At 51.0% G+C, this 27,712-nt stretch overlaps 1 protein-coding gene across 4 annotated transcripts; it reads left to right on the top strand.

The window, feature by feature from the left end:
• Window positions 1–46: 46 nt before the first annotated feature.
• Dnai2 (dynein, axonemal, intermediate chain 2) lies at window positions 47–23,821 on the top strand. Of its 4 annotated transcripts, none has more exons than XM_013508633.1 (13): window positions 47–238; window positions 2,561–2,751; window positions 5,608–5,769; window positions 6,997–7,118; window positions 8,708–8,850; window positions 9,722–9,835; window positions 13,820–13,959; window positions 14,781–14,903; window positions 18,189–18,412; window positions 19,058–19,193; window positions 19,706–19,852; window positions 20,637–20,864; window positions 22,673–23,821. In XM_013508633.1, the coding sequence occupies exons 2-13, from the start codon at window positions 2,569–2,571 to the stop codon at window positions 22,766–22,768; spliced, it is 1,818 nt and encodes a 605-aa protein (XP_013364087.1). In that variant the 5' UTR covers window positions 47–238; window positions 2,561–2,568; the 3' UTR covers window positions 22,769–23,821. The 4 variants fall into 4 exon arrangements, with proteins under 4 accessions (XP_013364087.1, XP_005412284.1, XP_013364086.1 ...); XM_005412227.2 differs by having other exon boundaries at window positions 47–210; window positions 2,558–2,751; XM_013508632.1 differs by having other exon boundaries at window positions 47–210.
• The last annotated feature ends 3,891 nt before the right edge of the window (window positions 23,822–27,712 follow it).

Genomic DNA, 27,712 nt, shown 5'->3' on the forward strand with positions numbered 1-27,712 from the left:
TCCGGGTTGCCCTCCCGCAGCCTGCGTCCAGCCCCCCCCGCGGGGTTGCTAGGCAACCGGTCAACTGTGCAGTTCCCCGCAGTTTGAGGAGCTCTGGAGCCGGGGGATTGGCTTGGAGCGGCAGGAGGAGCTGACCCAGGATAAGGGGCAGGCGCCAGGAGGTCGTCCACGCTTGAAGAGAGTGGAGAGAGGAGGGGAGAGACCCCGAGGGTAAAAACCACCAGCAGTGCAAGAACTCCTAAGGGCTTTCTTTGGGGATGGCTCTGAGGGGTGGCGGACGCGGGATCAGTAGTCTCAGTGTCCTCTACCACGTTGGTCCTGGCTGCCCTGGAAACTCCCTAAGTCACAGGACCCTGCAACCTCTGAACACCTTGGCCCCCGCACCCCTAACCCCATCACTGTGCAGACTGAGGGAGGGGGATCTCTGAAGGGCTGGGGTGTGGACCTCTTCAAGGAGCTTTGGATCAGAACCAGTTCGGGACGTGTACTTTTTTTTTCCCCCCGGTACCGGGGATCGAACTCACGACCTCGCGCTTGCCAGGCAGGCGCTGTGCCGCCGATGTAAATCCCCAGCCTTGGGACGTGTACTTTAAATGCATCCTTTTCAGTTTTTCCTTACCTGGGAGCTGGCGTTATTGTGCCCATTGAGGTTTCACAGTCAAGATGAAAGCTTTGATTTAGTTCCTCCAAATCCCGTACACTTCCTCCTTGAAACAAGCTCAGAAATCTCTTTTTCTCCATAAGTGGGATTGAACCTAGGACTTTCACAGCTATTTTATTTATTTATTTTTAATTTTGAGACAGGGTCTTGCTATGTAGTGTAGACTGGCCTTGAACTCACCGTGTAGCCCAGGCTGGCCCCAAACTGGGTCCCCCTGCCTGAGTCTCCCGAGAGCTGGGATTACAGGTCCGCGCCACAGCGCCTAGCTGCAGCACCCTATTCTCTGTGTCCGTTGTTGTTTGATGTTAACCGCCATGCTCTGCACGCCTCAAGGTCTCTAGGTTGCCATGGGGAGGGCGATCCCTGAAAAACTCCCAGGCAGCAGTGAAACTGTTCTGCCCTCCCCCACCCTGGGCAGACCCCTGCTCAGGCCCTGCCGGAGAAGCGCACCCTGTAGCACTCCTGAGACCCCTTCGGCTGACCTCGCCATTCATCCCTGAGGCCCGCCAGCTTGTGAGAAAAGAGCCTACTCTGGGTCCTTGAATGAGCTGTCTTCCGTCACCAGGCCACCATAATGTCCCCTCTGTCTGGCTCCAGACACAAGACAATGCCTCTGTTCTCACTCAGGGCTTGGCCTTGGGAACCACTAAGGAGAGAGCAGAGCAAAGCTGTTAAAACTCTGATCTGGGCTAGAGAAGCTGTTTTGACTTCCTGGAGTTTCCTCAATCTCCTTAGCCTCCTCCACTGGCCTAGGAGTCAGCGGGCTGTCACAGCACTGTCAGGGGGACGGTGGGGAGCAGCCCAGCCCAGGAGGCACAGGTGCTTCTCGGTGTGGTGAGAGAGGTGGAGGACGGAAATGAATTTGAGGCCCCCTCTTGGTCCGTGTGGAGTAAACACAGCTGTGGTTTGTGCTCCTCTCCCTCCACCTGTGGATGTCACGGGGGCTCAGAGGATCAAGGTCTCCTTTGGGACGAGTGAAGGGCAGTTTGCATTTGTAAACTGAGCGCTGTATTTGAGCACCAGCTCTGCAGCTGCCGGAGCATTTCGCTCCACCTCTGGGCATCTGTGGATGGGTCAGCTCTTAGAAGGACCGAGTGGACCAGCCAAGGTCTTGCAGCTGGGGAGGGCAGGGCTAGAACTCCAGGTCAGGGACTCCAGGTCAGGCCCTGCCCAGTCTGCTTTCCAATTCCTGCTTTTCAAGGCCAGTGGCACAAAGCAGAGATTCTCCTAAAGGCCTGGCTATTGTGCCAGCTGAGGAAGCCGCCCAGCTTTGTCCCTTCTCAGGGTGGCTTTCTTTGTCTGACATAGTGAGACAGTGAGGAGGGATTCCTAGAGGGCTCTGCAGAGAGTGATGGGGGGTGGAGCTGGGGAGCCCAGAACTCTGGCACGGACGGGCCTTTAGGACAACCGAGTGGTTGGGTGCGGGATTCCGGAAGAGGCCTGCGGCTTCTCCTCTGCGTTCTGTGTGGCTCAGATCGGAGTGTAGTGGGGAGCTCAGCCCAACATAATTGCATTCAATATTTCTTCCTGCCTCCCAAGAAACACTGATGCAGCAGAAACTGTATCGGATGGACAAGCGCTCCGGAGTCAGGCAGACCACTTACCAGCTCCACGATACTGAATGAGTCACTTAGGGTACCTCTGAGTATCAAATTCCTTTAGTAAAATGGTGATTGTATTGCCCACCCCACAGGGCAAGTGCAGGAGGCAAGCAAGGTAATTTTATGCTTAGCACATCATCCACACTCAGATGAATTTTTAAAGTAGCGATGCACCTTCTGGACAAATCCCCTAGAACTCCCTACCCTCAAAACCTAGAGCCGCCCCAATGAGACCTGCAGAGAGAGGACAGGGCCAGGTGGGCCTGTCAGCCCACACACTACCTCTGCCCCGCAGCAGCTGTCACCATGGAGATTGTGTACGTGTACCTTAAGAAGCGCAGTGAGTTTGGGAAGCAGTGTAACTTCTCGGACCGCCCGGCTGACCTGAACGTTGACATCCCCCCCAACCCGGAGCTGGCCGCGCAGTTCGTGGAGCGGAACCCGGTGGACACCGGCATCCAGTGCTCAGTGAGCATGTCAGAACATGAGGTGGGTCCCTGCCCAGGCAACAACTGGCCAAGGTGTGGTAGGGCTGGTGGGCAGCAGGGGCAGGTAACAGGACTGGGTATCCTGTCCACCTGGGAGCCAACTGGATGGACCAGCCAGTGTGGCAGTTAGAGGGGGGACTCACCCCAAGTCCACTGCAGGGCCAGATTCAGGAGAAGACAGAGTACCAAACCAAGAGTGCTTCCTCCTGAGGGTTCCAGCCTCACATCTGAGACCCCTCCTAGAGTCATGTGGGGCCTTTGCAACACCAGGGAGAGGACAAGGAGTGAGCAAAAGTACAGTGCATTGTTCAGTTTAAAAAATTTATTATAGTAACGGCCGCATTATTATTAGGCACCCTTAAATTACTCCCTCTTGCTTTGAACACACTTATCCCATCATTCTTGCCACATTTTTTCTTTCTCTTTCTTCCTTTTTTTTTGTTTTTATTTTTTGATTTTTTGAGGCAGGGTCTCACTATGTATTATAGCTCAGGATGGCTTTGAACTCACTAGATAGCCCAGGTTGGTCTCAAGCTCCGATAATCCTTGTGCTTCAGCCTCCCAAATGCTGACGTTACAGGCACGGTGCCCAACCTTTGGCACTTTATGAAGCTGTTGTAGAAGTTTTCTTTCATGAGTGTCTTTATGTGGGCTGGGGATTTAGCTCAGTGGCACAGTGCCTGCCTGGTAAGCGTGAGGTCGTGAGTTCGATTCCCGGTACAAGAAAAACAAACAAACAAGCAAACAAAAAGATAAAATGAGTGTCTTTATGAGATGTGATTAAAAAAACACAGTCAGTGCTGCTGCCCAGTGCCGCCCAACAAAAAGTCACTAACGTGTATCCTTATCTCCGGATCTGGCCCTGTGCAACTAACTTCTAGTTCTTCCCCACAGTCAAAACAGCCATGCAAGGTGAACGTTTGGAATTGACTGAGGATGTCAAGAAAGCCAGGACAGCACAATTAAAGACATAAAAAGAGGATTCCAAGGCTGGGCGTGGTGGCTCACCCCTGTAATCCCAGCACTTGGAAGGCTGAGGCAGGAGGATCACTGTGAGTTCAAGGCCAGCCTGGGCTACATAGCAAGTTCAAGGTCAGCCTGGACTACATAGTGAGACCCTGTCTCAAAGAAACAAAACAAAAAGAGGATTCCACAGTTACTTCAGAAAGAGGATTCCAGTATTACTTCAGAAAGTACCTAGAATGAAGGAATAAGTGTGTTTAAAGTGAGGAGTATTATGAGGGGCATTATGGTGATGTGTCTCTTATTGTCATAAAATGTTTAAAAATTTAACATTCACTGTATTTTTCAATTATACCTCATGTTTAGAGGAGAGCAAGGATTTATCTCTACAGGCAACTGCTCAGCTGAAGAAAGGACAGTATCCCCTGGAAAGTTCCTCAGGGCAGGTAGGGGCTCCAGGATAAAACATTTACGGGCCCTGTCTATGTGAACCAGGGTCCAGGTTAGAAACTTCTGAGAAGAAATTTGATGGATTCAGATAATCCATTTTATCTTACCCAAAATCACCTGAGGGAGTTTACATTTGATTTAGCCAAATTTAGCCCACAATTGCATGGGGATGGATGGATTGGGTGATTTGATGTTCAAATTCCTTTCTTGCCCTTCCAGCCTAATTACTGTCTGTGAGAAGGACAAAGTTACCCTGCCATAACCACAAGCAAAATGGCGGCCACAGAGGCCATACCACACAGGCTCTCCTGTCACGGTCCTACTTTGGCAAAATGGCCCACTTTGGAGAGCTGGTTTAAAGACGGAAAGGAATGCTGGGTGTGGTGGCACGTGCCTGTGCTCCCAGCCCCTAGGGAGGCCAACCTGGGCTGCATAGTGAGCCTTGTCCTAAATAAAGCAAAGAAAGGAAATGAGAAAGGAGTGACTGCTTACGGAGTATGTGGTTTCCATGTGGGGTATTGAAAATTTTGGACCTGGGTAGCGGTAATGGCTGAATGACATTGTGCATGATAATGTCACCAAATGGTACACTTTGAAATGTTTTAAATGGTAAAAATAAAAACAACCATTTTTAAAGTGGGAAAAAGTAGGAAGGAAGCAAAGTGCCAAGTTCAGTGGATACAAGTGTCCATCGAATTGAGTTTTATTTTAACCTAATTTAATTTTATTTTGGGCACTGGGGCTTGAACTCAAAGCCTTCACACTGAGCTATATCTCCAACCCTTTTTACTGTATATTTTAATTTTTTTTAAGCATTGGGAATCTAACTTAGGGTCTTGAGCTTGCCAGGCAGGCCCTGTGCTTCTGAACTACATCCCTGGCCCCTCTACTGAATATTTTAAGACAGGGTCACACTAATTTGCCCAGGCTGACCTTGAACTTGTCATCCTCTTGCCTTGGCCTCACAAAGTGCTGGCAGATATGTATCACCACACCCATCCTGGGTTGCTTTTTTTGTTTTTGTTTTTCTTCCAGTACCAGGAATCGAACTCATGACCTTGCGCTTGCCAGGCAGGCGCTTTGCCACTGAGCTAAATCCCCAGCCCCCTGGGTTGCTTTTAATGTTCTATGTCTGTGACATTGTTATGGTGGGGTGCAGAATTGTGCCCTTTTATTTTCTGGAATCTCATAGAACCCAGGATTGGACCCTCAGAGCCTTTACAATCCAGGAGGGTCAGACCTGGCGCTTCCCTGACCTCTGGATTCAACTGCAGAGCAGTTAGTTCCACAAGGTGGCGCTGTGAGGCCAGCTGTGATGGCCTGAGCACCAACTATTACTTGCTTTGTGGCTCAGGCCGGGGCGCTTCACAGCCCATCCCAGTTCGCAGAAGTGGCTGGCTGCTTATACCAGAGCAGATGTTTTCTCACCATGGGCTCTGTTTAGGCCAACACAGAGCGGTTCGAGATGGAGACCCGGGGTGTTAACCACGTGGAAGGGGGCTGGCCCAAAGACGTGAACCCCCTGGAGCTGGAGCAGACAATCCGCTTCCGGAAGAAAGTGGAGAAGGACGAGAACTACATCAATGCCATCATGCAGCTTGGCTTTGTGAGTCTCCTCCAGCTCCCGCTCGCTGTGAGAGCCTCCCTGTCACTCCAGGTCCCCGAGGGTGTGCTACACCCCAGCTGGCCCAGTACAGGCTCCTGTGGCTATGAGGGGTAAGGAGATTGGCTGTGACCACACAGGCCCATAGCTGAACACGGCTTAGTAGGAGACTAAAAAGTGGAAAATCCCCTGGGCGAAGAAAACCTCAGAGGAGTCCTACCTGGCAGCCAACCATGACCACTTAGGCATTCGAGTTTGAGCTGAGCTCCAGGTCCCCTCCAGGCACAGTAGACGCTGTAACAGTGAGCCTCACACACATCTTGCCCCAAAGAATTTACAGCTCACTGCAAGTCGAGGACAAATGCTAAGACGTGACCGCATCACAGGAAAAGGAAGAAATACTGTAAGAGAAGGGGGGTTGCCATTTTTCCTCCTCACGAGAATGCGTCTCTTGGCGAAGAGATCACAGAAGACTTCTTGGAAGCGATGGCCCTGGCTTTGGCCTTTGCTTGCTGGATCTCAAATAACAGGGGAAGCATTTGGACAGGGCCTTTAGTCTGGAAATGCCAGTGTCTGCAGGGCAGGAAGCAGGACCCAGGTGCCGTAATATGCGGGGATTAGTGACTCTGCTTGACTCCAGCAATATTTTTTTTTTATTTATTTTTTATTTTTTTTGGTTTTTCTCCGGTACCAGGAACCGAACTCACGACCTTACGCTTGCCAGGCAGGCGCTTTGCCGCTGAGCTAAATCCCCAGCCCCTCCAGCAATATTTTTAAGCCTTTTTCATTATTTCCCTTCCCCAAGAGCCTTCATAAACATTTTTCCTAGTCACCTTCCCCCCTCATGAAATCTGAATCTCACAGGTATACTGTACGTCTGGTTATGCGTTGTGTGTGTGTGCATATATATATACATGGCTTTGTATATAATATTATCTTACTTTCAAAACTGAGTTGAAAGTGCATGGGCTATGGCTGGGAGTGTAGCTCATGGTGGGATGCTTGCCTGGCCCGTACAAGGCCCTGAGTTCTGTCCTTAGCTCTCAAGAGAGAGGGAGAGAGGCAGGAAAGAAGGAAAAAAGGAAGGAAGGAAATGCATGGCCTATATAGAATGAGAGAAGCCCACTAGGGTATCACTTATCCCTCCCAGACTCCAGCCAAGCCCTACTCAGTCTGAAGGGCCTGTGTCTGTTCTTCCGAGCTTTTGATCTGTGCCTCCCCCACCCCCAGATCATGGAGCACTGCATCAAGCAGAACAATGCCATAGACATCTACCAGGAGTATTTCGATGATGAGGAAGAAGTGGAGGTGACCGAGGAGGCCTCTTCAGCTAAAACCATCAATGTTTTCAGGTATTCCGTAGTGAGCAGGTGTCTGGCCAACTGTCACCCACAAAACGGGCTCCTTGCTCATCACCCCAGGCTGGGAGGACTGTGTGCTGTGTGTCCAAGCTTGACAAGGGGCAGAGTAAGAGCTTGGTGCCCAGCAAGGCGGGCTGTACCCCTGCAGGGTGTACAGATTCCAGGGATGAGATGCTGAGTGATCCCCAGGTATATACAGTAGGGTCCCTTCCTGCAGGGCAGGGCACGTACAGCGCGGCAAACTGAGACCCAGCATCACGCTAGGCAGACAGGCTGCCATCCTGCAGTCTTGGCAGGAGAGCAGGGCTAATCTCCTCCCTCCCCTTTTCAATATTAACAGACTACAGTTTTTAAGGCAGTTTTAGGCTCACAGCAAGATTGAGCAGGAAGTACAGAGTTCCACATGCCCCTCCCCTTCTCCCTGTCCAAGACACAGACCCCCCAGTTACCAGCACTCCCACCGGATAGACCCGGATGTTTCCTCTAGGCTCACTGTTAAGGTGGTCCAGTCTGTAGGTTGGGACAAATGCATTATGACAAGTACCCGCCATTGCAGTGTTACATGGAATATTTCACTGCCTTAAAAATCCTCTGTGCTCTGCCTGTGCCTCCCTCCCTCCCTCCTCTCTGGCAATGGCTGATCTTTTTATCATCTCCAGTTTTATCTTTTCCAGATGTCATATCTGGAAAGCATGTGACCTTTTCCATCTGACTTCTTTTACTTCACAATAGGCGCTTAAGTTTCCTCGTCTTTTCAGGGCTTGATAGCTGGTGTCTTTTGGTGTTGAATGATAATCCATTATTTGGATGTGCCAGGATTCATCCACTCAGCTACTGAGGGGTGTCTTGGTTGCTTCCAAGTTTTGGCAATTATGAATAAAGCTGCTATAAATATTCATGTACAGGGTTTTGTAGGGACGGAAGTTTTTAAATCATTCCAGCAAACAAGGAAGGCAAGGACTGGCAAACAAGGACTGGCTCCCATCCCCTTTTCATTCTCATCATAAAGGATTGAGTGCTGGTTCAGAACTCTCCTTTTTTCTTTTTCATGGTACTGAGGGCCTTCACACCAAGCTACATCCTAGCTTTTTTTTATTTTTTAAATTTAATTTCATTTTCTTATTGGTACTCGTCTGCAGTACATAATGATACATTATGTGATCACAATATAGGGGAGTTGATACATATATGTAACATATCTTAATTCTTTTCAAAACTTTCCTTTTGAGACAGGGCCTCACTAAATCACTGAATTGCCCAGGCTGGCTCAAACTTGCAATCCTCCTGCCTCAGCCTCCTAAGACTAATGATTACAGGCATGCACCACCACACCTAGCTTCAAAACTTTCAGTCGATCAAAGTGTTAGACTGGAATTTAATTTTTTGTTTCCATTGTGTTCATTTTGATTATTATCTTCTATTTATGACTGGGAGTCTTGTCAACTTTGTTTTAAAAGATTTCCTTGAGTAAGGTGATTACTTCTATGTATTTGAATATTTTAAAGATAAAAACCTAAAGAATAAGGAATTGGGGGAGCCCCACCCTCCAGTTTCCTGCCTCCCTTGCTCTCCCCTTAAAGGGATCCCCAGGAAATCAAACGGACGGCCACACACCTCTCCTGGCACCCTGATGGCAACCGGAAGTTGGCAGTGGCATATTCTTGCTTGGATTTTCAGCGGGCACCAGTGGGCATGAGCCATGAGTCATACATCTGGGACCTGGGTGAGAAGCAGAGGGGTCCTGCTGGCCACCGAGGCCTGAGGAGCGGAGCAGAGGCGGGAAATCCCAGATTCTCCTTTCCTTCCTTCTTGGCTCCCTCCTTCTTTTCTCCTGCCTGCTTGCAGTACTTGGGACCAAACCCAGGGCTGCGCACATGCTCAGCGAGTGCTCTATCGCTGAGCTACCCCCCGGGCCTCCCCAGCTCCTGATTCTTAACCTGGAGCATTAAGATCAGAGCCCATAGGATCCCAGTTCGTGGCCCCTTAAAGAGCATATCAGAATGAGGCCTAGCAGACTAGAAGGGGCCCAAGCGGGAGGGAGGGGAACGCATGCTCTGTCCCACCGTTCCTGCCACTTGTCCTTAACTTGTGGTTGGCAGGGGCAGTGTGTCCACCTGCGGGCCCAGACCACAGTGTACGGGGCCTGCTGTGAGGGCAGGAGCCCGGCAGGGCAGCGCTTCCAGCCTTCCCTTCACTGTCCCGTTGTTACACGCAGGGTAGCACTGAGCTCGGCACTAGCACTTCCCTCTCCCACACAGCTCAGCATTCTTACGGTTAGACGTCATTCTTACGGGTGGACACCCAGGTAGACGTCAGCCAGACACCCAGGCCGCAGACCTGGTTAGAGGAAGTTGGTGAAGAACTGACTTATATAAAAACCTTTGGGTCAAAACCTCCTTCCACGCCAAGCCTGGGAAGCCTGGAATTAAACATGCACACTCACCCCCATCCTGATCCCCAGAATAAAGCCGTCATCCGAGACTCAGGCTTAAGGGCCCTGGGCTTCCACCCCACCTGCCTGCAGGAGTTAAGCTTATCGACCCTGTCCTTTTCTGTCCAGGCCTGATGGGGCCATTTCTTCTTCTGCTTCACAGAAAACCCCAACAGGCCTGAAATGGCCCTGAAGCCATCTTCTCCACTGGTGACCTTGGAGTATAACCCCAAAGATTCACACGTGCTCCTGGGGGGCTGCTACAATGGACAGATAGGTAAGGGGGACCCCAGTGCTCACCCCGCTGCCAGACAAAGGCAGTGGGCCTTCCTGTCACTGACCACCGGGGTGCTTGTGAGTTGGGTTCTGCTGACGCTCAGTGAGGCCCCCAGCTGTGATCGTTCAAGTAAGTCTAACATTAGTTCAAAATAAAAAGTTCCTAAAAATTATAATTCAAGTAGAAGCAAGGAACACGTAACTAGGGACAGCCAAAGAGAGATGAGGCCACTGTGGATTCCCATGCTGGGAGAGGTGTGGGGGATACCTACACGGTAATGGATGTGGTGATACTGGCCTCATAGAAGGAGCTGGAAGGAGGTTTTATTGCAAGAATTTGTGGGTTTTTTTTTTTTTTCCCTCCGGTACCAGGAGCCGAACTCACGACCTTGCGCTTGCCAGGCAGGTGCTTTGCCGCTGAGCTAAATCCCCAGCCCCTTATTGCAAGAATTTGTGAAGAATTTGTATTGTTTCAGTGTTTGGAAGAATTCACCTGTAAAACCATGTGGTCTCAGGCCTTTTTCTCTTTTTCTTACTCTTTCTCCTCCTCCTCCTCTTTCTTTCTTCTTTCTCTCTCTCTTTCTCTTCCTCTCTCTACCTCTTTCTTTTCAGTACTAGGGGTTGAACCCACAAGTGCTCTGAGATACATCCCCAGCACTTTCGGTTCATATCTTGAGTCAGAATCTCACTGATGCCCAGGCTGGCCTCACGCTTGCCATCCTCCTGCTTCAGCCTCCTGAGTAGCTGGGCTTACACATCACTATGCCTGGCTTGGGGTTTTCTCTGTGGGAAGTTTTAGAATTATTAATTCAATTTCTTTGCTTACTATAGATCTCTTCAGATTTTCTATTTCTCCTGAATCTATTTTGGTAGTTTCTGTCTTTCTAGGGGCTTTTCCATTTAATCTAGATTATGTAATTTGTTGACATATAATTGTTCATGGTATTCTTTTATAATTATTTCCATTTCTGCAAAGCTGGTGGTCATGTCTTCATTTTGTTCCTGGTTTTAGTAATTTGAGCCTTCTGCCTTCCTCCCTCCCCTCCCTGCGTCAGTCTAGCTCAATGTTTGTTAATTTTGTTTGAAGAACCAACTTTTGGCTTTATTGTTTTTCTCAGGCTTTTTAAAATTTTCAGTTTCATTTATTTTTCACTCTAATCTTTTTTTGTTTTGTTTTGTTTTATTTTGTTTTGTTCTTTCCAGTACCGAGAATCAAACTCACGACCTTGCGCTTGCCAGGCAAGCGCTGTGCCACTGAGCTAAATCCCCAGCCCCCACTCTAATCTTTATTACTCCCTTCATTCTGTATGCTCGGGGTTAGTTTGCTCTTCTTTTTCTCATTTCTTAAAGTGGAAGGTTAGAACAGTTTTTTTTGTTTGGTTTGTTTTGGTTTTTCATCTTTGCAGCACCAAGGATCAAACCCAGGGCCTCGTATATATGAGACATGAACTCTACCACCCAGCGGCAGCCTTCTTGATTCTTAAGAATGTGTTTGTTTGTTTTCCAGCTATTTGGGCATTTTCCAGTTTTCCTTTAGTTACTGATTTCAAGTTCTATTCCATTTTGGTCAGAAAAGCTACTTTTCATGATTTCCATCCTCTTACGTGTATCAGGCTTCTTTTGTGGCTTAGCACACTGTCCCTCCCGGAGAATGTCCCACCTGTCCTCCCAAGAAGAGCATAGAGCATGCGCCGCTTGCCGTCAGGAGGAGCATCCTGTAGCAGCTCTCTCCTGAGTGTGAGCCAGTGTTGGGCAGTGACATCACCGACCCAGGCAAGTGGCCTCTAGAGGCCCAGCTGCTCAAGGCCCCTGTGGACGTCTGCTCCAGCTTTCTCTTTGAAGCTTTCCGGCCAGCTTGCTGTTTGCCCTACTTGTTATCCACAGCCTCAGTTGCCACAGTTGTGCTGTAAGGAAGAGACTTTGGCACTCAATGAAGTCGGAGTTAAGTCAGATACAGACAACTTTCCAAGAGCTGCCAGTCAGGCCAAGTAACAGCAGGATTTTGGTTTTGAACAAAAGAAAATTTGAAAAGAGCTCATCCAGTCCCCTCTGCTCCTTGCCGTAGCTGCCAGGCTACACCAGCAAGGCAGATCGTTACTTTTCTTTTCAGTACTAGGGATCAAGCCCAGTGTCTTTACGCTGTACTATATCCCCAGCCTTTTAGAATTCATTTATGTATTTCCTTTTGGTTTTTTGAGTCAAGGTCTCACTATGTAGTTCAGGTTGGCCTTGAACCTAACACTGTAACCCAGACTGGCCTTGAACTCATGGTGATTCTCCTGCCTTAGCCTGATGAGTGCTGGGGTGATAGGTGTGTGCAACCATGCTTGGTTCAGCCCTTTTATTTTTTTATTTTGAGGCAGGGTCTTACTAAGTCACTAAATTACCCAGGCTAGACTCAAACTTGCAATCCTCCTGCCTCAGCCTCCCAGCCTCCTAGGATTACAGGTGTGTATCATACCAGGCTGGGATATTCCTTTTCTAGGCTACCATGGAACTGGAAAGCATACATCTTAACCAGGGCAAGTTGAAATGCCACAAGAGTCATTGTTTCTACCAGGATTCAACTATTTTTCTTAAATAACTCTCCAGACTGCTGTAGCCCTTTGGCTAATTTCCAGAACTCTGAAAAAAATTGATTCTGATCATTTTAGCCAGCTTTTCTTATTGTTATGGTGGAGAATCTGGGGAAGTCCTTATTCTACTATTTTTGTTGATGGCCCACCTGGAAAACTTATTTTAAAAAATTCCTAGTGAAGCTGGGTGTGGTGGCAGACGCCTGTAATCCTAGCATTCAGGAGGCTGATGCAGGAGGATCACCGAAAGTTCAAGGCCAGCCTGGGCTCCATAGTGAGATCCTGCCTCAAAAAGAAAAATTCCAGTGAGATCAGAAGAAATCTGCCTCCCCTGTATCCTCAGCCCTGAAATGCAGACTCCCGATCCTCACAGCACTACAACACTTTAGGAACTGTCGGCCTTCTTAGGCCCCATCTCCCTCCCAGACCTGCTGCCTCCTCCCAAGGGAGCTCCTGGGCTGGGGATTAGACACCAGCTCCCGTAAATTTCACTGCCAGATTACCTGGGTGCCAGCGCACTCAAGAATGCCCCAGCGCCTTTGCCATGATTTATTCAGGAGTCTGCCACACTCATTATTCATAACCCCTTTCAGTGGTTTTTCACGCGGCTCAGAGCAGTAGGGCTTTGGGTCCTGCCACGTAAGAAGGGGCCCAGGAGGGGCATCTGGGACCAGTGCATTACCAAGCAGAGCAAGCTGAGCCAAGAAAACAAGAAAATGCCGTGCACTTGAGGGATATTAAGTGAGAGCTTACGAACTAAATACTTCTTTTGTTTCACAAAACCAGCCTTCCTGGAAAGGCCTGTGCGCTAAGGGGCGGGCCCTCCGTGTGCCCCCAGGGAGGAAGGAAAACAACATCGATCAGCACAGAAAGCAGAGAAGCTTCACATCTTTCTTGGCAAAGCACTTAGAGCAGATCACGGTAGAGAGTCAGGCTCCTCCTGGGGATCTTTCTGGAGGCAGCAAACGTGCAGAGGAGAAAAGGGAGGGAGTTGATCAACAGGCAGATTCACCTCAGTGTCGTCCCCTCAAGGGGCCTCCTGGTTCACTGCATCCTGAGGCTCACCCTCAGCTTAGCCTCTGCAGCTCCCGTCTGCAGGAGGAATCACAGGCCAGGCTGTACCTGCCAGCTCCCTCCGGCCTCCCGGTGGGCGGAGCCTGCCCTGTTCCCAGCAGCTCCCTGGGATCCAGGGTGACACTCAGCACTCGGTAAGGGTGTAACGGAAAGAGCTTGCTCTCTAAAACACCAGTCTCTCTAGAGATTTCTTGGGGGCTGGTTTGAATTTAATCCTATTACAGAAACCTACACACCTGTCAAACCCAGAGAAGCAACACCCCTCTGTCCCTGTTCCCATCTCGAGGGAAGGGAGCCAAGCCCCTTTCACTTCTCCTTGTCTCCTTCCCTATTAGCCTGCTGGGACACCCGGAAGGGCAGCCTGGTGGCAGAGCTGTCCACCATTGAGTTCAGCCATCGAGACCCCGTGTATGGCTCCATCTGGCTGCAGTCAAAGACGGGCACTGAGTGCTTCTCAGCATCCACGGATGGGCAGGTACCACCCGGCCAGGCCCCGGAGGGCGGAGAGGGCTGGTTCTTATCAGGATTACTGTGGGAAGGGCTCTTTTTATCTTTCATTTTTACATGAACAATGGATAAAACATGCACATGGAGCAACATCTGAAAGGTGCAGAAGGGCAGACAGTGAAATGCCTTTCTCTCTTGTCTGGCCAACCTCCCTGCTCCTACCTGCATAGTAGAGTTAGTGCCCTACCTCCACCTTCAGGTGGTCTCTGCCTATTCTGCCTATTGAAGCAAACACTTCTCTCTCTTCTACCCTCTCCTTTTGTACACTTTGCACTTGATGGGTTCGTTTAGCATATCTCAGAGACAGTTTCACATTTCATAAGCCACTGCCCAGTGCCTGCTGAGGACTGGAGGGTATAGGGATATCATAATTTATTTAAACAGATTTTGTATTTTGTTATCAGAAAAAAATGCAGCAAGAGTGCATTTGTATGTAGATTATCGCACATGCATGCAGGAGCATCTATAGCTCACACTCCTGCAGTAGGATCTTTAGGTCAAAATGTATATCCATTTTTCACATTTCTAGATATTTCTACATATGGGGGACTGGAAGAATCCAGACTTTGGGTTGGTACCTGGTGATCTGGGTTCATTAAGGTTGGAGCAAGGCCCCGGCATCTGGACTTTAGGTAGCTTGCCAGTGACGCTGATGATCAGCCAGATTTGGGACCCGTGACCCCCGGCAGTGATTCTCATAATGTGTTTGTTTTCATAGGTGGGTGAAGGGCAAAAGCCAGGGGAGCTGTGAGACCTCGAGGTCTCAGAGTCACCTCTGCTTCCTGCTAGGTCATGTGGTGGGACATCCGCAAGATCAATGAGCCCACCGAGGTGGTAATCCTGGACATCACCAAGAAGGAACAGCTGGAAAATGCCTTAGGGGCTATCTCCCTGGAGTTTGAGGCTACCTTGGTGAGTGTTCCTTGCTCTCCCTTCCTCCACTTCCCTTGCCAGGCTAAGGACAGGCTATGGCTAATAGAGCAGATGCTTGTGGCTCCAGATCCAGATCCAGGGAGGCCCTTCCTTCACCTGTGTGGGCTTTACTAGCACCGCTCCAGCAGGGGGCAGCAGAGCTCCCTGAGGACGGAAGCCATTCTGATCCGAAGTCAGTTACTTGGCCTGTGACCCTGCTGAAGGGAGGACAGAAAGCCCTTACAAGTGTCCAGACGGCCCCGCTTCACATAGGGTCTAGGGCTGGTCACTTTCCTTCCCACGGGGAAGAAAGAAGGTGTTGGGGAGGGAAAGGAGATTTGAGGAGGCTCCTTAGAAAACCAGGGAATAGGCATGAGTTTAGTAACTAAGAAAGCAAGGAAGGAATCTCCACGCTGAGCAGTAATGTTAATGTGTCCAAGGGGAGAAGCTTCTAGAAGCAGCAAATGAAAACTCCCTCTGTAATGCAAGAAAAGAAAATGACTTTTCCAGCTGGATCTTGGCTTGGGCTGGATCCTGGTTTATATCTTATTGAAGCTGAGGCCTGGTCCCCAGTTGGGGGTGTCACTTGTTGCCTTAGGGTCATGTGACATCGTTGCTAGGAGGTTGGGAGCTCAAGCCTGAGTGTCCTCATCAAAGGCTGGGGAATGAATGCTGGTGGGTTGAGGCGGATGGTAATTCTGTTGACCAACCTCCAACACAACCTTGGCCAAGGCGCTGGATGGAGGCTGGGGCGGGGCTGGGGGTTTGGAAAAGCATTCCGACCTGCATGCCACCTCAGGCCATGTGGTGGACGTAATGACCACACCGTGACGAGTCCTCACTGCTTCATACGTGTCCCTGACTGAGTGCACACGTTTCAGGACACTTGTAGATACCATAGCGTAAGCCTGTGTCATCATGCACACCCACCACGTGAGGTAATGTTATTATCCCCGCTTTCCACATATCTACGATGAGTGCCAGTGAGGCTAAGTTATGTGCCCCAGCACAGGCTGAAGCTGGACTCAAACCCCCACCTCTCTAGGAAGCTTGAGGCTTGAGATGTTCACAGCCTCGTGAGTCTGTATGGCTTTCCTCCAGAAACACTTACGTGGGGCTGGGGATTTAGCTCAGTGGCAAAAGCACCTGCCTGGCAAGCGCAAGGTTGTGAGTTCGGTTCCCGGTACCGGAGAAAAACCAAAAAACAAAAACAGAAACGCTTACGTACAGGCACTGAGAGGCTTGCCTGATGACTCAGCCCTGAAGCCTGGTCTCTTCATTTGCCTTTGACACACAGCTTTGTAGTTTATTTGTGTGTGGGCTTCCTCCCTTCCTCCCCTCCCCCTCCCTTCCCCGCTCCCACCCTCCTTCCCTGTGTGTGGGGAGGAGGATGGACAGCCTGTGCACTGAGCTACATCTCTGGCTTGCATGTGTTTTTTAAATTGTAGTTAAAAAAATGTACAAACATGACCATTTTAACTTTATTCAGTTCAGTAGTGTGAAGTATATTCACATTGTTGTACAACTATCACCATTATCCATCTCCAGAATGGTGTGTGTTGGGGGGCTATGGGGCATTGAACTCAGGGTCTTCACACCAAGCTACATTCCCAGGCCTTTTTTATTTTTTATTTTTATTTTGAGACAGAGTCTGGCTAAAGCAGGCTGGGCTCAAACTTGCAAATCTGCGTCAGACCCCCAGAGTGCTGGGATTACAGGGGTGCACCACCACACCTGTCTCAGAACATTTCTCATCTTGCAAAACTGAAAATCTCTTCCCATTCAACAACAGCTTCCCGTTACTCTCCACCTTCGCCCCTGGCAACCGCCAGTCTACTTTCTGTTTCTTTGAATCTGGCTATTTTAGGAAACTGTTATAAGTGGAATTAGAGAATAGTTGTCTTTTTGTGACTGGTTTATTGCACTTTGCATAATGCCCTTAAGGTTCATCCATGCTAGAGCATGTGTGAAGAATTCTCTTCCTTTTGAAGACTGAATTCTATTCCATTATACACATGGACCACATTGTGTTTATCCATTCATCTGTCTAGGGACACTCAGGTTGCTTCCACCTTTGAGCTATAGTGGCCAATTCTGCTATGAACACGGGTATACACTGTCACCCAATTTTGAAAGAACTTTTGGAGGGGCTGTGCACCTCCCGGGCTGGTGTTCTCAAGACTTTATGTCCCCTCCCAGAGAGGAGTTGGGTATGGGGGAATCAGAGGGGCCTGGAGGTGGGGGAAATTCTTCTCAAGCCATGTTTCAAGTTATTCACAAATTTCTTTCAAGCCCCTACTCTCCAGGCACTAGTCTTTTTTTTTTTTCCTGTGGGACCAGGGATCGAACTCACGACCTTGCGCTTGCCAGGCAGGCGCTTATGCCACTGAGCTATACCCCTAGTCCCACCAGGCACTATTCCAGAGACAAATGTCTCTGCTCTCAAAGAGCTTGACTTCTAGTTGTGGGATGCACAGTAAACACAGGAAATCCCTGTGCCAGAAGTTGGCGGGAGCCACAAACAGAGAACAGAGTAGGCTGTTTGGGAGCAGGGGGTTAGTTCAAAAGGTGCAGAACAGCCTGGGAAGGTGAGACGTGAGCAAAGCCCAGAAGGCAGTGACAACTCAACCAGCAGATGACTGAGGGAAAAGTGTTCCACGCAAAGGCAACAACCACAGCACCTCCTCTGAAGCGGCAACGTGCCGGTCTGCTTTAAGATGTTGCAGAGACCACCAGGTACCAGAGGCTGAGGGTGTCCCGGAACCTGCTTGGAACTACTGTACATCTAATACTTCTCGCTAAGGACCTCAGCCCAACCAGCCCTTCCACCTGGCTCCAGGTGACTTCCTGAGTATTGGGTGGCCACCCACTCTGAGTTCTCCGTAGACAGTGCTGGGACTCATGTCACTGCTGAGCCAGATTAGACTCTGCCTGCCTTCTAAGTGACCAAGTCCACACCACATGCAGATCTGGGCTTGTTTACTCGGTCTGTAAACATTCAGGATCCTTGGGGCAAAATGCTTAGTGGATGCTTCATGACGGGGGCTCCAGCTGTCCTCCGGAGACCAGAAGAATCAAGAAGGGCTTCATTAAACAAGGTCCCCAAAGCAGGGGGCAGGATGTCTTTTGAGGCTGGGAACAGTGGGGTAGCTCCTTTGTGGGAGGTACAGTCTTAAGACAAGGGGTCTGTTAGCACTGCCGACGCCTGGACAGGCTGCTGGCTATGCCAGCCAAGCCCAGAGTTAGTGCTCCATGGCGCCTTCCACTCCTGTCACCCCTCTACAGCCAACCAAGTTCATGGTGGGTACCGAGCAGGGCATCGTCGTCTCCTGCAACCGCAAGGCCAAGACACAGGCCGAGAAGATTGTGTGCACTTTCTCGGGCCACCATGGCCCCATCTACGCCCTCCAGAGAAACCCGTTCTACCCGAAGAACTTCCTGACAGTTGGGGACTGGACAGCCCGAATCTGGTCTGAAGACAGCCGGGAGTCATCCATCATGTGGACCAAGTAAGGCAGGGACAGAGGACCAGCTGGGAATAGGACAGAAAGGCTCAGAGGGGGTCGGATTAGAGCCTCTGTAGGTCCATCTGTAAAGTTTAGCAAAGAAAAATATAGGATCCCTAGTTAGATTTGAATTTCAGAAAAAATAATGAATTTTATTAGTATAAGTATTTTCCCATGCCATATCAGGGATATACTTCTACTGAAAATTATTTATTGTTTGTCAAAATTCTCCAGAGTTTCTTCAGTATTGATCATCCCTCCCATTGTAGCTTAGCTGTCCGCACAGTTGCAAAGGAGGCTGGGAAATGTAGTCTCTGGTGTGGCCACCATGGCTATAATTGTGCCACTATGGAGTAGAGGATGAAGTTTGGTGGAAAATTCAGTCCCTATGCATGGCTACACTTGCCTGCACACACATGCATGTGTGTGTGTGTTTAATGTTCAATATTCACAAAGTGTTAGGAAATCCAAACCAAGTAGGCAGTGTACCCTTTCCTGATACCAGAGTTATACACTTTCCTGGACACCCCCTTCTTCTGACTGCTTCCATGTGTCCAGGGCTGGGCCCACGGGAAGCACTATGTCCAGAGACCTAAGGCTGGAAGCTAAACAGAAGGAAGATGTGACCTGAGGAATGGGCTCCCACAGGTACCACATGGCTTATCTCACGGATGGTGCCTGGAGCCCCGTGCGGCCCGCGGTGTTCTTCACCACCAAGATGGACGGGACTCTGGACATCTGGGACTTTGTGTTCAAGCATTCTGACCCTGCCCTCAGCCTGAAGGTCACGTGCATCCCCCTGCGCATGCTTTTAAGCCAGCCCCGTATGGGCATGGGGCTAGGTGTGAGTGTGGTGTCGTGTGAGCATGTGTGCGGCACTGTGCATGGCCAGGTATGTGTGTGTCAGGGCCTCTCTGGGTAATTCACATTCTGGCCAACGGCAGGTTCTGCCTTGAGTGCCTGCGCTCCTGCAGTTAAGGGGACTTGGCACCCTGGCGATGTGGCAGAGTTACCCCTGGAAAATTAAAACAGAAAAGAAAGCAGATGCCTGGCCTTTCAGCTTTGCCTATTGGCAAAGGCATGGCAGCCCATGAGGCTTGGGATTCCACAAGGTGGAGGGGAATGAGGACTGAAAGCAGGGGATGAGGCTGGAGCCAGTAACCTTGAGGGGTGTAGGGGGTCTCATGGAGGGTGTTTGAACAGGGCAAAGGGGCTAAGCTTCCTCAGATGCCAGTTAATTAAACAAACATGACATGACTTTGCTCCCTCCCTGGGTCTGCTTGGACTGTCCAACAGGTGTGTGACGACCCTCTCTTCTGCCTCCGGGTGCAGGACAACGGCTGTCTCATTGCTTGTGGCTCCCAGCAGGGGACGACTACCCTGCTGGAAGTCTCTAGTGGACTTTCCACCCTCCAGAGGAATGAGAAGAACATAGCTTCTTCCGTAAGTACTGGCACCACAGCAAGGACCTTGCTGCACATGTCCTGACCTGGTCCCATTTCAGAGCAGCCTAGCCAGATGAACACATGGCCCCGCCGTGCACCTCCTGGGAATGGGTGCGCGTGTTTGATGGGGCAGCGGGGTGTCCTAAAGTGCGAGCTCCGTGGATGGGTGTTAGCAGGGTTCACCTGCCCTTGCTCGATGCTCTGCAGCTCAGTGGCCTTGGGCAAGTCATGTTTTCTCCACAGGCTTTGATTTTCTAGCTGCAAACCAAGTGGTGTGTCCAATTTCAAACAACACAATTTTTTTTTTGCGCCAGAACCATCCAAAGATGCCAGTGGGGAAGACAGGCGGAAGGACCTGCCCTGGGGGAGGGACACTGAGGCTCACTCCCATATCTTGCCACACTCCCCAGCAGCCCTGTCAGACACTCCCCAGCACCAGGTGCACACCATGGAATGGGAAGCCCTGGTGCTGAGGTCTGGGAGAGCTTCTTGGCTCTGCCCGAGATGGGCGGTCTCACCCCTGAACTGGTCATTGTTGGGCGCTGGGGCACCATGTTGTATACCCACAAAGGATGTTCTCCACCCTGTGGGCTGCATACTCGGTCCTCCTCAGAATGGAGTAACTTGGCATCCTGACTCCAGCCTCTGATGCCAATATTCAGCCCTTATTTCTTGACACTAGACCTCTTTGAGTAGAACGGGGAGAACTGAGCAGCCTCGCTGTGTGCTGGAGTCGCTCACTGCCCACCCCTTCCACTGGCCTCTGTCTCCCTGTGGCCCAGCTATTTGAGCGGGAGACCCGGCGGGAAAAGATTCTGGAGGCCAGGCAGAAGGAGATGCGGCTGAAGGAGAAGGGCAAGGCGGAGGGCAAGGACGACGACCAGAGGGACGAGGAGCTGGCCACAAACCTGGAAGAGATGGTTGCCAATGCTGAGAAGGAGTTCTTCGACATCGTCTTCGCAGAGCTGAAGAAGAGGGAGGCAGAGGCCATGCAGAAGAAGGCAAAACCTGTGGGGGCTTTGGCTGACCTGGTTGGGCTGAGGGCTGGGAGCTGGGGGAGCACATGCAGCCAGATGCCGCCTGCTGGCTGACCTCCCTGGTGTCCTCATAAGAGTGGGAGGACTTACTCACTGCGTCTCAAGGAGTCCTGTCTCCAAGCAGGCTTCAGGCTCCTCGAGGGCAGGGGCTGTGCCCCTTGCCTCCTGGTGTGCTGCTGCCGCATCCTTGGCAGGTGGATGAGGGCCCTGGGGATAAGTGAGCTATGCAAGGAGTGAGAGCCTTGCGGTCCGGGGAGGACAGGGCTATAGCACTTGCCTGGGTGCCCCTCTCTCAGTTCCCAGCCTGGTGTCAGGAGTATGACTTTGGTTAGTCCCTCTGCCCATGGCCCTGGTTCTATAGCGCCGTCTAGCTATACCAGCCGGGCTGGCATCTGTCACCTCTCAGTTCCTCATTTCACATCTAGAAAGTGAGGGGATCAAGCTGTGATGATGGTGTCTGTCACCTTCTGGGTCCTCTTGCATTCCAAAAGGCAGAGGAAGAAAAGACCGTGTCCATCTGTGTCATTATCCTTGGGGATGCACAGATAAGATGCCAAGATGGAGTGAGGTGGGGTGGTTCATCCCAGCACGTTAGGAGGCTGAAGCAGGTGGACTGCAAGTTGGATCCCAGCCTGGGCAACTTACAAAGGGCTGGGGACACACAGCTTAAAGATCACCACAGCAGGGAAATGACCAAGCCAGGGTACTCCAGGATCCACCTTTGTAAACAGGACCGGTTGCATAATGAGGAAGGGGGTACAAAATAAAAACATGGGGCTCTTTTTTAAAACTTAAAATTTCCAAATGAGGACAGCACGGCTTACAGCAAGTGTGTGCCTTTCTAAGCACTGGCCCTGGGTGGCTGCATGGGACAGTCCCCCATGAAGCCAGCCCTGCTTTGGGGATGAGTGGTAGGGCATGTTCTTGGTCACTGAGTGGGGTAAAGGGTCCAGAAGAGATGCTAGCTCCCCTGGTGATCCCTCCTGTACCTCCGTTTGGTCCTAAGGACAGGGTGTGGTTTTGTGGTGCTTTTTGCATTGGAAATACTAGGATAGTAGCTGCTTTATTCCCACACTCTTTGAACGGTGCCAGTGGTGCAGAGGCGAGACTAGAGTCCTGGCTCAGGGCAGCCCAGGGTTCCTCCCACCCATCACCCCTGGCCTAGCCAGCCCTTCAGAAGTCGAAGGTGACCTTAGCCACATTTTGTGGTGTGATGTGGCCTGCAGGCAGTGTGCTTGGTGCCTTGCCTCCCAAAATGTGGTGCTCACAACCGCTTGGAGCTTTATACTATTTTATTTTGCAGTGCTGGGAATGAAACCCAGGGCCTTGCACATGGTAGGCAAGTGCTGTACTGCTGAGCTACATCAGCTCAAACATTCTAAATGAGGAAGTTGAGCCTCAGAAGCTCTGGCCCCTGCTGTCTGCCACATACCTCCTCCTCTCCTGCGCAGTGGATTTGAAAGCACCCTTTATGCCCAGTGACTCTGATCCAAGCCCAGTCCTGCACTGTGTCATGTCTGCTTATGGGGAAAGGTGCCTGGGAGCCCAGGAGCAGCTGGCCCAAGGTCACGCAGTCTACACTGTCCCATTCCCTTGGCCCTGCCCACTTTCTGCCCGCTGGCGCTGATCATCCTCTTAACTCTCGCCAGCCTGGACCTGGTACCATCAGGGCGCTTAGCTCTCCGGGCTTCAGGCAGCTGGCGCATTCAGCCTTGTGGGGTTCACACCTGTGGAACGCAGAAGCCCTGCCCCTTACCAACATTATTCCTGTTTTTCCTCAGCAAAAGAAACAAAGCTCGGAGACAGATGAGGAGGTGGAAGGAGACGACGCCGGGGAAGGGGAAGAAGAAGGGGGCGATGAAGAGAAGTCAGCCTAGGTTGGCCTCGGCTGCAGCGCCGTCCCTGTGTGTCCTTCCTGTGCCTTCCTGGTACTGCCCTGGTCTCACCTTACAAGTGGGGAGCTGAGCTTTCCCTCAAAGCATGATTGTGGGGGTCACATCCGGGCACTGACCACCCCCACCCTACAAATCACTGGTCCACGCTGGAGCCTGGTCCTGTGTAACCCCTCATAGAAGGAAAAGTGGCAGGGCTGGTCCCTGCACTGGCACCACAAGAGGCCCACTCCACGGAAGGCCATGCAGCCTTCAGTTCTGATCCTAGCTGTCCCCTTGGCTTCCGCTTCTCATGGCCTCCAAGCCAGCTCTTTCCGTGGAAGCTCACAACCTTAGCCTAGGCTCGGGGGCACACAGGCCCCGGGAATCCCGGAAGAGGGGAAAGGGTTTTTCTCCTCCCTTCCCACCCGCCTCATCCACCTCGAAATCGGGAACAGCAAGTCTGTCCCGAGTGCCTTTCTATGCAGCCGCAGCAGAGGCCTCAGAGCCTGTGCAAACCCCTGCCCCGAGGGCCTGGGAGGGGAGAGCGCACACCCACATGCTTTCCCATTTCTTCCCTCTGGTACCATTAAATTAATAACAACAATGCCGGCAGTTAGTGCTAGGCATGCACCTGGGCTAAGAGCTTTTCGTGTGATCTCCTTCATGTCACCCTCTCACAAAGTCGCTGGAAGCTTCGTGCTCTTACAGTCCATATTCTACAGAGGAGGATAAGAAGATCAGGAGAGCTGGTGACGGGCAGGGCAGGGGCGGGAGCCCACACAGCTCACTTCCTGTCCCGCACAGCAGTGGACTGTGGCCCCTGGGAGAGCGGGAGCTGTACAGGACCCCCAGGGTCTCCAGGGTGGGCAGTGGGCTAGGCTGCCACTTCACAAGGTGCCTTGAAGCCATAGCTCAACGGAACAGTTCAGAGGATTGAGGGCCCCTTGGAACCAACTTTGAGCCAGAAATCCCCAGCTGTCATTGATTGTGTGCCTGTTGCGTGATCCAAAGCTCCCTTTAAAAAACTTCGTTAGCTGGGGATGGCGGTACATGTCTGTAATCTCGGCACTCTGGGAAGCTGAGGCTGGGGGGCCGTGAGTTTGAGCTCAGTCTGGGCAACTCAGCAACTTAGTGAGACCCTGCCTTAAAATAAAAAATTTTAAAAGGGCTGGCAATGTAAGTCAGTGTGAAGGCCCTGGAATAACATCACTATCATCATCATCATCATCATCATCATAACTAAAACGATTGGGGATGTAGCTCAGTGTGAGTCTCAAAATTCAACCCCTATAACCCCAAGACAAAGACAAAACTGAAGGATTTTGTTGAGCAGGGACTCAAGGCCACCCCTTGTGCCCATAGTTTGGGGTGAGGGGTAGCACTGAGCTGTAGACTTTGGCTAGACTTCAGTAAAAGCAGTAGTCACGGGCCACATTTATTGGTGCTTGGCTGTCACAGAGTCCAGGAATGATATCACCATCTTCAGTCCGTATGTCATGGACGTGGCAGGTGACAGAAGGAGGGCAGCACTTTCTGGGTCCCACGGGAGCAGGCGACAGAGCTGAGGATCTGGCCCAGGACTTCCTCCTGGAGTTTATCACCTACACTGCAGTCCTGGGTCCCCCAGTATGAGCAGCTCGCCCTGCTGGGTTTCTGCTCTCCGCATGGGGTGCCATCCAGGCAGCAGGCAGAGGATACCCAGGGGCATCAGCTCACTGTGCCAGGACACAGGGAGCCTGTGCCACCCCTAGGGACTCCCTCCTTAGCACATTGATTTTCTGCTAGTGGTGCTTTTACTCCTAATGGGACCATGGCAGTAGCTGGGACATTTTGGGTTGACAAAACTGGTAAGGGGGCTGCTCCTGGCATCTAGTGTGTAGAGGCCAGGGAGGCTGCTCTGCATCCTCTGATGCACTGGACGGTCCCCACCTCCCAGAATCATCCTGTCCAGAATGTCAGTAGGGTCACAGTGGGGATATCCTAACTTAAGAGAAAAGTCTGTCCAAGTGAAGTGGCCCAAGAGGAAGTCCAAGCTCCGTGTTGACGTGACACACTGACAGACCCCCAGGGAGGGGCTGGCACCATCCTCTCCAAGGCTGAAGTACATTCTTTTGCTATTCTCAAATTTAGACCCTTGGTCCTGCAAAAGGAGGCTGTCTTCTGGGCCTGTAAATCTCTCTCCCTGTGTACAGAGGGTGCCACTGTGCCAGGATGGTGTTAGAGAATAGGCCACAGCAGAGAGGAGAGTGCAGAAAGCAGTATCAAAGGATGCATGACCGCTGTGCATGCCCACCTTGCAGCCATGGCTTTTACCAGCTTCACCCACTAACCTCATCAGACACCTGGTGCTTATTCCCTTCCAAAAGGGAGCAAAACAAAACCACAATGCCTCAGTGAAGAAACAGAAGAGTCTGGAAAACCCCACAGCTGTGGGTGTGGAATGTGCACTGGGGAATGCCAACATGGGCTGGGCAGGGGACACATAGAGCAGTGTTGGAAAGTGGCAGAAGCAGCCCGGACTCATGTCCAGAGCATACTTCTGTCTTCCCCCAACATGTGCACCTGAGAAGAGGGAGTGTCCCTTCTTTGACCTTTTCTGCTCAGCTGACCTAGTTGAAAAAACATGCTTCTTAACCGATGATGCTTTGGCTGCCATCCCTGGAGAAGTACTGCCACCATCCCTTCTGTGCAGCAGTTGGGTACTGGGCCCCAGCACAGGATTCAGAGGAAGGACGCTCTTGTCCTTTGTTCATAACATAATAAAATGCTCCCTCAGCTCCAGAGGCACCTGGAGTGGCCCTGATGCTCAAGCAGGGGGCAAAGTTGATGCTAAAGACCTATCAGAGTCAGCTCTGGATCCTGAGCCGCAAAGGCAAACACAGCTGGGTGCTAAGAGCTGGATGGCTGATGTAAGAAGTGTAGTTAGCAGCGTTTTTTGGAGCTTACAAGCAGAGCAAGAATGAATCCAGCCAAGCATGATGGTGCACATTTGTAATCCCAGCCCTTGGAAGGCTAAGGCAGGAGGACCACAAGTTTGAGGCCACCTGGGGCAACCTAGTGAGACCCTGTCTTAGAAAATCAGTCGCTCAATCAGTCAGTCAATCAAAGAACCCAGTTTGGGTGCTTGCTGCCTAGATAGCATAGCCTTCACTCAGTCCTGAGCCGGGTACCAGCCATGGAACGGCATAGAAAGCAAATTCAGGCTGCCCTCCAGGAGCCTGAGTGCTGACGGGAGACACGGGAGGCTATCACACACATGCAGATAGCTGCAGAATGACAGTTGCGCATGGCGACAGTTTAAGAGGTACTACAGGGCACCACTAGAGGTGTAAGCGGAGGAACCAGCTAAGATTGTGGGGGTGTGGAGCTGTCCAGGGGCCTCAGTGAGAAGGTGACAATGAAGCAGAGACTGAGCCCGAGCGTGAAACTGGAGGTGGTGCGTATGCCTCTGCGGGACATGCAAGTCCACCTGCGCGTGTGGGATTATGGGGTTGTCTGTCTGGAGAAGCCCCTGCAGGCAGAGGAAGCAACACACAACGTGCCTCAGGGGTAGAGGGGGCATTGGTGGGACAGGGCCTGACCTTAGGGACTTTGACCTTTCTCCCGGGACCACAGAGAAGCAAGGAGAAGCTAGAAAAACACACCTGGACTGCAGGGAAGCAGCTGGGGCCAGGTGAGAGGACAGCATGGTGTCAGAGGACAGAAATGGCAGCTTGGAGTGGAGTGGAGTGATAGCCACAGAAGTGCTTACCTCTCTGTACCTCTGTTACCTGGATTACTAAGGAAAGCAAACACATAGCCACTGGGCTCAAAGTCAATGCTCAATAAACGTCTGCCACCTCGCTCCCTAAGAAGCATCAGATAGCCCCCAACACAGCCCCCACCCCTGAAGGCAAGTCCCAGTCAGTACAAGGAGCCACTCGATGATCTGTTTCCCAGAGGTCCTTCACTATCAGAACCCCAAACCAATTAAAGAGGATGCTGGGACTTCTCCATAGAAAAATCTCAGTAAGTGCTTTTTTTCTCAATAATTCTCTTCCATCTCACCTCCCAAGCTCTAAAGTGGAAGAGTCAAGCCTTTTTTGTAGCCAGGCCCTGTTCTCAAGCAATGAGACTTTGGTCTCTGGAGTCCTAGAGGGTCAGAGGGCTTCAGAAAGTGCTCAGGGCTCATGCAAGCTGGTGGTTTGCAGAGCTGCCCACATCCCTGGTTTTGTTGTTTTTGTTGTTGTTATTAAATATTTAGAAAGATACTCAAACTAGTTAAAGTCTATAGCGGGGAGTGATGGTACACACTTGTAATCCCGGCACTTGGGGAGGCTGAGATAGGAGTCATATGTTGGAGTCTAGCCTCAAACGAAGGTAGGTTTGTAGGTGATAGAGTGGCTTTTTCAATGGAAAAGGAGGCTTGGAAGGTAAATGAAAATTTCAGTGAGCTCAGACAACGAGCCCAAGTAGGTTTTTCATGACCTTTGACATAAGCAGTTTGACTACCACCTGCAGAGAGATCCTTGACTTCCCTGAGTCAAAGGACCCCAAGTGAAACGAGACCCTTGTGAAGCTCAGGTGTGACGCTGCAGGTTCAGCACCCCTCATGGCCTCTGGCAGATGGCAGGTGCTCACTGGACCTTAGTCTCTGGAGCTAATGAAGAACCTTGCAGATGACACCAGAGCCTGTAAGTCCTGTGACTTTGGAGGTGCTGGCTGTTTACAGAAATCTTAAATGTCTGCCTGGGGGTCTCAGGTAAAACCACTGTGGCCTGGCTGGCTTTGCCCTGTCGACTGCTGACTCATTCACCAACGGAATCCTCGCCAGGCATTATAATCGAAATACCAACCTAACACCCCTCCCTGGGACCAGGACAAATGGGCAGATGATGCTGATCTCCAGCAGCGAGTGTCCTTAAGAGAAAGCACAGAGGAAGATGACCTACCTAGTCCCATGCGGCT

This window comes from Chinchilla lanigera, unplaced genomic scaffold, assembly GCF_000276665.1.
Source record: "Chinchilla lanigera isolate Chin_1 unplaced genomic scaffold, ChiLan1.0 scaffold00152, whole genome shotgun sequence".
NCBI classification, from domain to species: domain Eukaryota; kingdom Metazoa; phylum Chordata; class Mammalia; order Rodentia; family Chinchillidae; genus Chinchilla; species Chinchilla lanigera.

Excerpts from the sequence above, each read along its gene's own strand:
- Dnai2 (XM_013508633.1), top strand. The coding sequence starts at position 2,569 with ATGGAGATTGTGTACGTGTACCTTAAGAAGCGCAGTGAGTTTGGGAAG. Across the intron at positions 2,752-5,607 it reads TGAGCATGTCAGAACATGAG|GCCAACACAGAGCGGTTCGA; the intron begins GTGGGTCCCTGC and ends GGCTCTGTTTAG. Across the intron at positions 8,851-9,721 it reads GTCATACATCTGGGACCTGG|AAAACCCCAACAGGCCTGAA; the intron begins GTGAGAAGCAGA and ends TCTGCTTCACAG.